The 12,706-nt window shown below is 34.0% G+C and overlaps 1 protein-coding gene across 1 annotated transcript; it reads right to left on the bottom strand.

The window, feature by feature from the left end:
• Window positions 1-905: 905 nt before the first annotated feature.
• LOC131064927 (uncharacterized) lies at window positions 906-2,483 on the bottom strand. The gene is made up of 4 exons (XM_057999267.2): window positions 2,347-2,483; window positions 1,939-2,195; window positions 1,158-1,734; window positions 906-1,068 (listed from the first exon to the last, which is right to left on the bottom strand). The coding sequence occupies exons 1-4, from the start codon at window positions 2,481-2,483 to the stop codon at window positions 906-908; spliced, it is 1,134 nt and encodes a 377-aa protein (XP_057855250.2).
• Between the last annotated feature and the right edge of the window lie 10,223 nt (window positions 2,484-12,706).

Below are 12,706 nucleotides of genomic sequence, written 5' to 3'. Positions count from 1 at the left end.
TTGGCTCATTCCCTATTCTTAATTTAATTTAATTTTATATCTATTTACACTCCATACATTTGACTCTACCCCATCCATAGTTGTCCTCATTGTCATATATTTCTCATTGTAAGCCACTGATAACACCCATGCTCTCACATTTATTTAAGCATTTGATTCCTACCTTGAACCCTAACTTTCCTATCCTAGGTCATTTTCAACATATGCAAGTTTGATCCTAAGAAGGTTCAATTGACTCCAACAACTCAATTTTGTGAATCCAAATTCTTGGCTCTTGCCCTTTCTTACTATCCATTGCGAGCCAACTTGGTACATATTTGTGACATATTATTAAGTCTTGGCAGTCAAAGAACTTCAATGTGCAATTAATTCATATATTTGAAAAAAAGAGAAATCATCAATGTACATTTCAATTTCTAAGAGTATAAAAATATCAAAAGCTGCATCAAATCAAATATAGAGAATTTTGCATGATTAGGAGTGCTATCTCTGAATATTTCTTGATGCCATAAAGATAATACATCAAGGGAGATGACCTAAGAGAACATGACCAAGCTATGAATCTAATAACTACTCCAATAATACTGTTATCCATAAACTCATATATTCTATCGAAATGATCATGCATTGCCATACATTAGATCACTCCCATGATAGTTAGATTTGATCCCAAAATACTCACATTTAACTCACAAATATTTTAAATTTTATATAGAACCCAAATCATTTATCATATCACTCACATTAATGAATAAACAAAATAACAATGGCCACAAAAATCTGCAATATATCCATATAAAATAGTAATCAAGCCTTTGGACACGTAAGCATACTATTATAGCTACAATTATTATAAATATAGGTACCTAAATGCACAATAAGAACAAACTTAGTCGACAATGCTTTTACAAAGAAGTGAAATTGGTAGAGAACCAATAGATTGACGAGAAAGGTGACAAATATATATTTCCTGTTTCTGGATTTGGAGTGTCTTCATATTTAGGAGGAAGTCCTCCCACAGTGGAAACTCTCTGCACGTATTTCACTTGCTCTATATATGATCTACTTCTGCAATTTTATTCAAAAGGAAAAGAGCCATGAGTAAAATGGTGAGAATAATATTAATGAAAGAAGAATAATATGAATCATATACTTACATGTAAGGAGGATCAGCAGCATAACTGGTAGCCTCAAGTTTGGTCCAAGGGATACTATCTTTATCTACTATAACTGTACTCACTAACTTGAAAGTCACTCTAACTTTCCCAAGACCAGAAGGCATTGACAATTCCCATGCAAGCTGTCCTCCCTTGTCATCAGCTTGTGAAAGAAAATAATGTCTTCCCACTACTTGCTGTCCCGGTGAAGTATACAGCAAAGCTGATACATTGAAATTGATCCAGGAAGAACCGTTGAATCTGTAAAGCTGATATCCTTCTCCATAAAACCCCAAAATAGGGATTGAATTATTTGAATCAACACTTATTTCAGAAGGAATGGCTGCTGTATCAGGGGATCTATCCTGGGACCAGAATAAGTACTGTGCAGTGTATGGGACTTGGATTTCTTTTGCATCTTCTTCACAATATGATGGGGGGATTCCGCCCTTGGAATGCCTGAGTTGCACATATGATACCTCACTTGCATGCCCATACCCACTATGACTAATTCCCTTCAGCAGCACATCATCAATGTCATCCTCACTCTTGCCCTTCTCTGTACCGATTGGGTTAACTGTAACCACATTAATAACATGTCAGAAGTCAATAGACAAGATGTTTCTAAAGATAGATCAAAATGATTGAAATGTAATCTTGTTGTTTTTGTCATCAACATTCAAATTCCATTAGGATGGAAATAAGATCTTCTATTTGTGACCTCACCAAGATAAAAAACATTCAAACAAAATTTAACAAAATTTTACAAAATTTACAACACCTGTAACAGTTGACTCGGGTATGTCAGACGGAGGGTCTCCTTCCACCATGCTGAATGAAAAAGTGGGCTGAGCTCCTTGAGCCAGGGGATGAGGAAGGTAGTAATGGTAGCCCACTGTTACATTTTTTTCATTATCATAAGGAGAGTAAAGTTTTGCAGTAGCTCCAACGTGGGTATAGTTCATCATCCCAGACCCATTTGAGCTCTTCTCACATCGGTAAATCTGGACTCCAGTTCCATTCACTTTCAGTAACAGTCTGCAATTAAAACATGGGTGTCAATTTACGAGATAAACTGACTGGGTGTCAATTAAGAGATTTCCTGATTTAGATTGCATAGTTTTTCCTGTAAACGCAGCACAAACTAAAACTCTTCAAGAAAAAAACAGAGATTCATATTGCTTCTCACGAGTTTCCAAACGGAGGCTGAATTGAATTTTTCCTAAGCTGGAATATTGCTTCAGCATGTTGAAATGGGAGGCACGTTGCCAATTGCAATAGGATAACTGAGATTACATGCAAAAATTTCCTGCATATTGAAGCCATAGTTTTCTACTCCTTTTTCAATGGAGTTTTTCTCTTTGGAGAACTGAGATGGTTTTCTTCCAAACAATGACGAACAAGTATATATACGCATTTCTATAGTGAAAAACGCCACTAGATGCCATGCTGACTCTTTCTTGGCGTGTTATTACATTTGCCGAAATACTCTCCATTCTTTGATTTAAATTTAACTTTGAAAAGCTCCTGATAATAGATCGTCCTTTAAAAACCTAATTTTCTGAAACATAATTTCATCCAATCTAAAAATGATTCGTTTAAACTCAAAACAGTTATGGAAACGCGTGGAGATATCCATTTTTGACTATTTCTTAGGGTTGGAGACATCCATTTTTGTTATGCAGACAAGGTGACTGGTGAGACGTCTATTCTGAAATATAATATAAAATTAAACAATGCATTTGTTTGGAATTTTTCGTGATCATATCGGCTGTATTAGCAGACGACTTTTTACAAAACATTTTTTAAAGAATTTATATTACACAGTCAAGATGGACACACAAAGAAAACAAATGTACGCGTCATGAGGGCGACGTAGGTAAGCAATTGATATAATTGTATCTTTATTAAAAGGAAAAACAAGAGAATCTTATAGCTACATTCATTGTAACAACCGGTCTGAGAGTAGCAACCGGTCTGTTACTGGAAATTTTTTGCTGCTTGATTTTGCATAAACTACCACAGTGCCATTGCAAGCCCCATGTTCTTGCTACCCTGGAGAGAAAAAAAGTACATAATAAAAATTTACAAAGGAAATTTATATTTTCTTAAAGTTTCTGTCTATTTTAATTTTAATTTTTATATTTTTTCTCATTAAATTTATCTGGCTGCTGTTTAATTATTCTGGTAAATGAAGTAAATTTTTCACTTTACCTCTACGTGCTACTGATTTTGTTTTTGAACATCTAATTATACTTTTCTAACACTGTTGAATGGCATTATTCGCCAAGAGACTTAAGGTAATCATCGATAGAAGAACATACCTAACATATATCCCTTTCTAATCACATAGGCCTCAATATTATTGTAATCTCCAGGCCTGAAAACTGCACAAGATAGCCAAATATAAGTGCAGTTTATGTTCTAATAGTTTTAACATTCTAATTTTTTAAGATCAACAATATGGTGACTCATTCACTTATTGTATACTCAACTGGACAATGCAACAAACTTCTGAAAGGGGTCACCGATCCCCACAATTAGTCCTGATAAGCTTGATACTTTGTTTGGAAAACCTAAAACAATTTTTTTTTTCCTTTTGAATATCGACTTGAATATATACATAGGAGATTCCCAATTTTTTTTAAAATGGTGATGTAAAGTTGAATTGTAGCTCAAGCATCATGTTCAACCCTGGAATCTACCACAATTAATTTTTCTTAGATAATATAAATAAACACCACATGCAAAGTTTGAAGTAAAATGATATTCATTATTACACATTAATATATCTTAGCTTCGAATTTAGTAATAATATTATCCTACGGAATTTAATCCTTGGTCTTTGCTATGATTGATTAACAACTTGAGCTCATTCCAATGGCTATGTCGTTGTCCAAGATTTTTGAATTTGCAAAGGTAAGTGTCGAGGCTCAAGGAAAATCTCCTAGTGTGGGGTAGCCACTAGGCAGCAGTTGCAAAAAGCCAAGATAATTTCATTCACCTTGACCTTATACCTAATCATAAGAGGAATTGCTGAAAAACACTGCAAATCAAAAGAGCCCAATAGTCTTAAACAAAGCTTTCCTGCCTGATTGGGTTTGGCTTCAAAGTTAAAAGTCCAATAGCCTTAGCTCTGCATACAAGGTTGTTAGTGGGAATTAATTTCTCCCATAAAAATCTCTCCATATGCAATTATGAAACCATTGGTAAACTGATTTTAGTTTGTTTGTTTCCTAATAAAACGGTGGATTGTTTCTCCACTATCATCTCTTGTTGTATTCTATTTAAAATAGAAACTATTTTCAGTTTTTATCTATTAGTTCGATAGACACAGAGTCCTCTATAAATTAAGAGGCAATACAATCAGTTTTTATTCAATAAAGATCTGTGTTAGTATGTGTTTGTATGTGCTAGTATGTGTTAGTATATGATGTAAGATACATTGTCATTCTGTTTTTATTTTCTTCTCACTGCTTACAAATTGGTATCAAAGCCATCATTAGAGGATTCGAAAGGCAGGAGTCAAGTTGCCTTGAAGGAGAGTTGCAGAATTTGAAAAGAAGCTCAAAGGTTGTTGATAAAAAGATTTCTACACAAAAGAGGCAGTCAAAGATTTTAGAAAGAGTTGTCATCAAAGCTGTAGCTAAAAGAAAAAGAATGGGAGAAGATATTATTGGTAAAAAATCACAAGAGTAAGGTAAGATTATGGAATTGTAGGGTAACTATTTGAGAACATTGAAGAAAATTTATAAGATTCCTGTTATATTGTTCTGTTAAGAATTTTTTTGTTTCAGATATGGCAACAAATAACAACATTTCTCAACCTCAAATCCCCATTTTCAATGGTAAGAATTATGATTTTTGGTGAGTCAAAATGAAAACATTGTTTTGTTCCCAAGACACATGGGTTTTGGTAGGGAATGGTTTTGTAGAACCATGGGATGATGCAACTTATCATGTATTACCACAAGAAGAAAAAGATTAGCTCATGGACATCAAGAAGAAAGATGCTAAGGCTTTATTCTTCATTCAACAAGATATGGAGGATTTAACCACAGGTCTAAACAAGCTTGGGAGACATTAAAAACCACTTATCAAGGTACTACCAAAGTGAAGGTAGTTAAGTTACAAAATTTAAAAAGAAGTTTAGAAAATATTTACATGAATGTATCTAATTTTATAGACCAGTTCTTTACTGAAGTAATGAATATTGTTAATCAAATGAGGATACATGGGGAAAATATTTCTGATCAAACATTGGCTGAAAAGGTTTTTAGAAGTATACCTAGTAGATTTGATGCAATTATAGTTGCTATTAAAGAATTAAAAGACTTAACTCAATTGTCAATGGATGAACTATTGGGGTCTTTGTTATCTTATGAATCTAGAATAAACAAAAATAACAATTCTTCTTCAAATAATGCTTTCAAATCTCTGAGTTTCATCTAGCAGAGGAAGAGTAAGATTGAATTTTTGAGGAAGAGGAAGAGGCAATTGTGGATAGATGAGTATAGATCAAGGAGGAAGGACTAGTCAATCCAATCATAGTTCCAATAACAAAGGACAAGGAAGAAACCAATTACAAGAGTAAACACCAAGGTTTGATAAAACTCATGTTCACTGAACATATTACTATATAGGAAATATGGTCATTTGGAAAATGAATGTAGGAAGAAACAAGAAGAGATGGATAAAAATAGTGCAAATTATTTAGGTGTATTTGATAATAATTCTGGAAGTTTATTCATAACTCGTAATGGTTATCAAGAAATCTCTAAAGATATATGATTTCTAGATAGTGGTTGTAGCAACTACATGACAGTGAATAAAGAGTTATTTGTTTAGTTGAATGATTATGTGAAATCTGAAGTAAAATTGGGAAATGATAGTGTAGTATCTGTAAAGGGAAAAAGTGTTATACATGCATTGATTAAAAATGGAGAAAAAAGGTATATTCCTCATGTTTACTATGTGCCTGGATTAAAACATAATCTAATGAGTTTTGTCCAAAATTAATTAAAAAAGGGTATATAGTTTTCCTTAATAATGATGTGTGTATAATTTTAGATAATATTCCTAGTGATGGGTTGATTGCAAAGGTTGAGATGACTAGGGATTGGATGTTCCCCCTTTAGATTCATGGAATTCAAGGAACATAGGAAATTAACTTCAAGGTAGTTCATTTACACCAGACATGGCTCTGATATTTGAGGTATGGTCATCTTAATTTTGATGGCTTGAGTCTATAGTAGAAGAAAAATATAGTAAAAGGATTACCACCCCTCATGCAACCTTCTTATTCTTGTGAAAGTTGTATAATGACAAAACAACATAGAGAAAATTTTCTAGTAGGAAGCTCAAATAGAGCAAGGGTGCCTTTGGAATTAGTTCACACTGATATATGTGGTCCAATGCAGACTCTGTCCTTAGGTGCAAGTATATATTTTCTAACATTTATTCATGATTTTAATAAGAAAAAATTGATATACTTTCTCAAGGAGAAGTCTAAAACCTTCAATAAATTTAAGGAGTTTAACTCAATGGCAGAAAAGGGAAGTGGACTAATCAACAAGGTACTTAGATCTGATAGGGGTGGTGAGTTTAATTCTAATGAATTTTTAGATTTTTCTAGAGAACATGAGATCAATAAATAGTTCACAATAAGCTACCCACCACAACAAAATAGTGTAGCAGAGAGGAAGAACAAAACCATAATGGAAATGGAAAGGAGTATGCTAAAGACCAAAAATGTGTCTAATGATTTTTAGGTAGAAGTAGTAGCTTGTGCAGTATACATTTTGAACAAAAGTCCTAGAAAGAGTGTTAAAGATAGAATTACACAAGAAGCATAGAATGGTAAGAAACATCCACTATCTTATTTTAGAATCTTTGGATGTGTTTCATATGTTTGAGTGCCAGCTAGATTAAGAAGAAAATTGGATGATAAAAGTGAGAACTGTATCTTTATTAGTTATAGTGAGCAATCAAAAGCTTACAGATTATATAAACTTGTTTCAAAGCAAGTGATTACTACTAGGGATGTCATATTTAAGGAAAAAGAAGCATGGGATGGAATCTAGTACAAGATCAACCATCAATTTATGCAAAGAATCCCACTCTAAATGTAAGTAATGATTCAAATCCTACTCTTTCCCCATTAAAAGGTAAGAAAATGAGAAGTTTGAAAGAGATATACGATCAAGGAGAAGAAAATTTAGATTTGTGCTTAAATTTTTCTTTATTCTCTTGCCATCCTATGTATTTTGAAGAAGTAGTTAAGAAGGAACATTGGGTCAAAGATATGGATGAGGAAATTGATTCTATTGGAAGGAATCAAACATGGGAGCTAGTTGATCTACCTGAAGGTGAGGATTGCATTGGTGTCAAATGGGGTTATAAAACCAAATTTAATGTAGAAGGTGAATTTGACAAACATAAGGCTAGATTAATAGAAAAAGGTTTTGCACAACAATATGGTGTAGACTATAATAAAACATTTTCTCCAGTTGCAAGAATTGATACAGTTAGAATGGTTTTAGCTATAGTTGCACAAAATGATTGGAAATTTTTTTATATAGATATAAACTCACATTTATTGAATGTTTTCCTTCATGAAGAAGTCTATGTTCATCAACTACCTAGTTATGAAGTATGTGGGCATGAACGAAAAGTTTATAAATTGAAAAAGGCTCTCTATGGTTTGAAGTGAGCACCTAGGGCTTGGTATGGTGGAATTGATTCATATTTGTTGAGTGATGGATTTAAGAAAAGTGGTTGTGAGCCTAAAATTATTCATTATCTCCTTGTGAATGTGTTTCTATTTATGTAATAGTAGATATTTGTAAAGAAAAATTTGCACTATCTCCCCCACTAGATTAGTGTTAGGAAGCATTTTTTGCACCTTAGCTTCCTTTCACATATGATAGTTCACTTGCATGCCCATACCTATTATGACTAACACCCTTTATTAGAAAATGATCAAAGTCATCATCACTATTTCCGTTCTCTTTACCAATTGGATTAGCTGTAACCACATAAAATAAGGCATTTGTTTAGAATTTTTTGTGATCAAATTAGTTGTATCAGGATACAAATTTTTAGAAAATATTTTGTAAATATATATTTATTACACAATCAAGATGGATACACAATTGCATGGCTAAGAACAATGACATCTTGTGAGAGTAGAAAAATCTTCTACTTAAATATAAAGTTAATTAAAGTAAAAATTGTTGTTAGTGATTAAATATAATTAATTAATTTATACATCTAAAATATTAATATATTATGTATTAGATTGCCTTCATTATTGGATGATTGTAACATGTCCAATTGTTTTTTATTATTTGTAATAATACAAATTTTTTTTATTAATTAAAGTGGGATAGGACTGAACCTTTACATATCCGCTAAAAAGCAATTATCTGGGACACATGAGGAGTGCACACCCAACAAAACAACATATAAGACCAAAACATGCTAAAACTAAACAAATGACTAGGATAGAACAACTAAACATAGAAATGAAAACAAAAAACAACCAACCACCCTTCAAAGACATGAAGGAATGGTCTATTGAGTGGGGGCATTATCATCCTACCATTCATGGAAAATAACCTTAAATTTTTCAAAAAAGACAATTATTTGTTAAAATATTTCCTAGAGGCCAAAGTGATCAAATCTAGAGTTACCTTGACAACAGAGGCGAGGGGGTCCATCGCCATGAAATGAGACTTTGGGTGTCTCTTCCTCTTCGCCTTCCTTCATTCTATCTCCTCCTAGATAGCATGCAAAGAGGCCTAATTTTTCATTGCCATTTCATGGTTAAGAGAAATCATTTCCTCAAACCTTTTTCTTCAAAGCCTCATGATTTTCCATCAGCACAACTGCATCTCTCCTCTTATCCCTATGAGAAATTTTTGCATTAAGACCCTTGAGCTTCTCATCCACATTCTCCCATTTTTCCAAATTCCTAGCCATATCATTCATGGCCTTCCAAAACCTCTTGTCCTTTTCATCTAGTGCCTAGCTATCCCTACAAGCCCCTGCCTCAACCACTACTTCAAGCCTATTGATCTTCTTCTTGGTCAAACTAAATTAGGAGAGGAGCCAACAAGTGACCACATTATATTTATAAACTGCCTCAGCTAACTTAAACACTTTCTTGGCGAAAGAAACAGAGTCAAGTTTTGGGGTAGAAACACCAAGTGTTGATTAAGAGGACCCTAATGGGGGGATGAAGGTGGATTTATCCTCATAACCACTTGGAGACCAATTATAAATCACGACTGAGGAGGAATTAAAATCCTAAAAACTCCACATCCTCTTCAAAGTCCACCAAGTCAACTTCCTTAGAACAGGGGTAGGGGGTTTCTCTATTTGGTCTCATGGATAGGGTTGAACTAGATAGGGACAAGTTTGGTCTTGGACAAGGAAGCCAAATGGGGATCAAATTTTGAAACAGGGGCACCAAAAGCCTCCACAACTAGGTTAGATTTTGACAAGGGGTCATAGGAAATTAAGGGGTCTCATTAGATGGGGTCAAAGCCAAGTAAAAACTGTAGAGCTAGAAAATTAAGCCTTGGTGGAGGGTGAGTGAATTTTTATTTCTAGCCCTAGCAATTGACTGGGACAACAAAACAAACCTAGAATGGGAAATTCATTTTGATACCATACCTTAGATGATTCAGCATGGGAAAGAGCTAGGTGTGGAATCTTTTGAATCTATCATCGAGCATGAAGTAATTCCCAAGCATGAGCATCACATTCTTTCAAACCGCATGACTATCTTGAGACACCTTCTCCCGACTTAAATAACCTCTTAAATAATTCATCTTTATAGGATCCCTTCAACTCTTTTGGAATAGTCACTCTTGTTAGAGATAGCCTAGTAATAATTATAGTGAAAGTCTTCATAGCTCGACCACAAAGGCCACTCCAATTTTCACCTCACCTTTCTCTGATGACTGGGAAAAATTTTCAGAAAGGGCCAGGTCAAAACCATGCATCCCTTCCACATAGTTCGCAAGGTTTCCCTTTACTACTTTCGACCATAGCTTAACATTATTTTTGAAATAATTGCAACTATCTAGCTCAGTTTGAATTAGGTCATTCCCCCATAGCTAACACAGTGAGACCAAACATGAAAACCAGAGAGGAAATTTGAATACTAGGAGTATGAAAGGGACAACATGAGTCGGAATTAGGGAAGGGTGCAACCAAAACTAGAATTAAATGTTTTCCCCCTAAACATTATATAAATGGTAGAAAAGGTGGCTGTGAAAAAATAAAAAGACAATCCTAGGATTATTTTGCATTATTAGGTCTATGTCAATGAGGATAGTGGCATGAACCTCTTCACGAATTTCTTGCAAATCCATCCATATTTCAATATGATTGGAAAATAGGCTCAGACAAGCCAGTCTATCTGCAAATTTATTTTCCTTTCTTTGCGCATGAATGATTCTTATGTGGCTAAGCCTAGGGAGGAGATCAAGACACTTGGTGATGAGGTGTTCACATTTCCAATCAGGTTGACTTCTTTTTTTAGCATTAAAATAGTGTTCCTTGAATTTCCTTCAATAATGATTCATCTGTAGTCTCTATCTCTTGCAATTAGTATACCATAATAAATATCTTCCACCTCTGCAACACTTGAGATCACCCTTAGGTTAGATATGTAGGCTAGGACCATGTTGCCCCTTGGGTCATGTATGACCCCACCCCGACCTTCTCGATTCAGGTTACCTTTATAAGGGTCATGAAAATTTAGTTTCAACCAACCAGTGTGAGGGGGAGACATTTGTTAGACTTGTGTGAATAAAGTTGTCATTGATGTCAAACCAGTCATTTTGTTATATATCAGATAGTGTATGTAGACCTGGATATTGGTCTGGATGTCATTGATGTCATGGATTTTATGAATGATATAGTTATGCAAGGATTGCATGCGGTCAATATGTATGTGCAATTTTTGGTTAAGTTATTATGCAGCATGAACAACTTTGGATGATGACCTTTTTGAGGTCCCATTGAGTTCTCATTGACTCTAGTATCTTAGTGTTAGGAATTATTGTTGATCTCGGTATCTGTTATGCATCTTAGAGTTTTCATTTTTGATGGCTATCATAAGTATCTCTTTGAGTTTTGTGATTGTGGTTTCCTTGGTACGTGTGGAGTCTACATTTTGGAGATATTGGACTTGATATTGTGATCATATGTCTATTCTCTTGGGTCTGGATGACCCTTGCCCTTTTTTTGGTAATTTTGGTATATGCATTGGTAATCAGAAGTATGTAAAGGAATTGTGTAGAGGTATTTAAAAGGCCGACATGAGCTTATTTATAACATGTTGGACTTGACCCATACACTATTCTATAGTTTTACCCTTCGGTATATATATACATGCATATGAGTGGTGAATGATATACATTGATCAAGAGAGAGTGTGTGTGACGTGCAAAAGATAGTTGGCAATGAAAGAAGCAGTATATGTGAGAGTTGCAGACAAGAAAGGTAATCGGTGTCACATAGTGCAACAATCCTTTATTGAACCTGTTGCGGAATAGTGGTGCAAAGATCTCTAATTTGATCTTTTGTAAAGTTTGAGATTTTTAATTTGAACTTAATCTTGAAATTGATCTCATTCATTTGGAGATGCAAACCTTCTCAGTTGAACCTTTTCAATTGTAGTGATAATTCTAGGAATTAGTCATTTCTTTTTGTATCTGAAGTGAGTAGTTTGATAGTGAGCCATTTTTGTAATTTGACAGTGAGCCACCTATTTGTAAACACAACTATAACTAGTTATATTTTCCTAAGAGTTAACACGCTCTGTGGTTTTTACAATTTGGGTTTTCCATGTACGAATCCCGATGTTTATCTTGTGCTTGTGTTCTTCTTTTTTATTTTGCATTAATTGTTTACTTCAGCAAAGTTTGTTTGATATTTTTGAGTATAGCTTCAATTGGTAAAATGTTTATTGTTTTAAAGATAAGTGGGAATACTGATTCACCCTCCGGTCTTAGTATTCCAGTGCTTTCAACTTGATCAACAAAATTTGATTGCATTTCTAAAACCAATAGGAGGGGAGACAAATCTGGATAGGGAGTCAGTCAAACTCTAAATTCTAGCAATCTGTCAATCTAGGGAAGAGAGCCGCAGAGAGTGTTTTCTTTTCTAAAAACATCCCATATTTTCTTTGATGTTGTTAATAATAATGATAGATAAAGAGTCCCAAAGGCCTTTTCTATCCCTAAAAATTATGTTATTTCACTCTTTCCAAATGCTCCACCTTATAAGAAAGAAGGTCTGTCACCATAGCTCCCTAATAAGGGGACGAGTCGACATAGGTGACTAGCCAAAAACATAATCCTTATATACTTATATATTTATTAATAATTATTAATAGTTATTTATAATTTAGAGATGAACTTATGGATTGGACAAGAAGTTAAGAGTAATATGAAAACTAAATTGACTACAATGATTTTGTAGTCATTATGTTCCTTAGAATTATGGAAAGCATGTGTAATTTGAATGAGCCA

The sequence above is a fragment of the Cryptomeria japonica genome, chromosome 6 (assembly GCF_030272615.1).
Source record: "Cryptomeria japonica chromosome 6, Sugi_1.0, whole genome shotgun sequence".
Lineage (NCBI taxonomy): Eukaryota > Viridiplantae > Streptophyta > Pinopsida > Cupressales > Cupressaceae > Cryptomeria > Cryptomeria japonica.
This window is presented reverse-complemented; position numbering and strand designations above follow the sequence as displayed.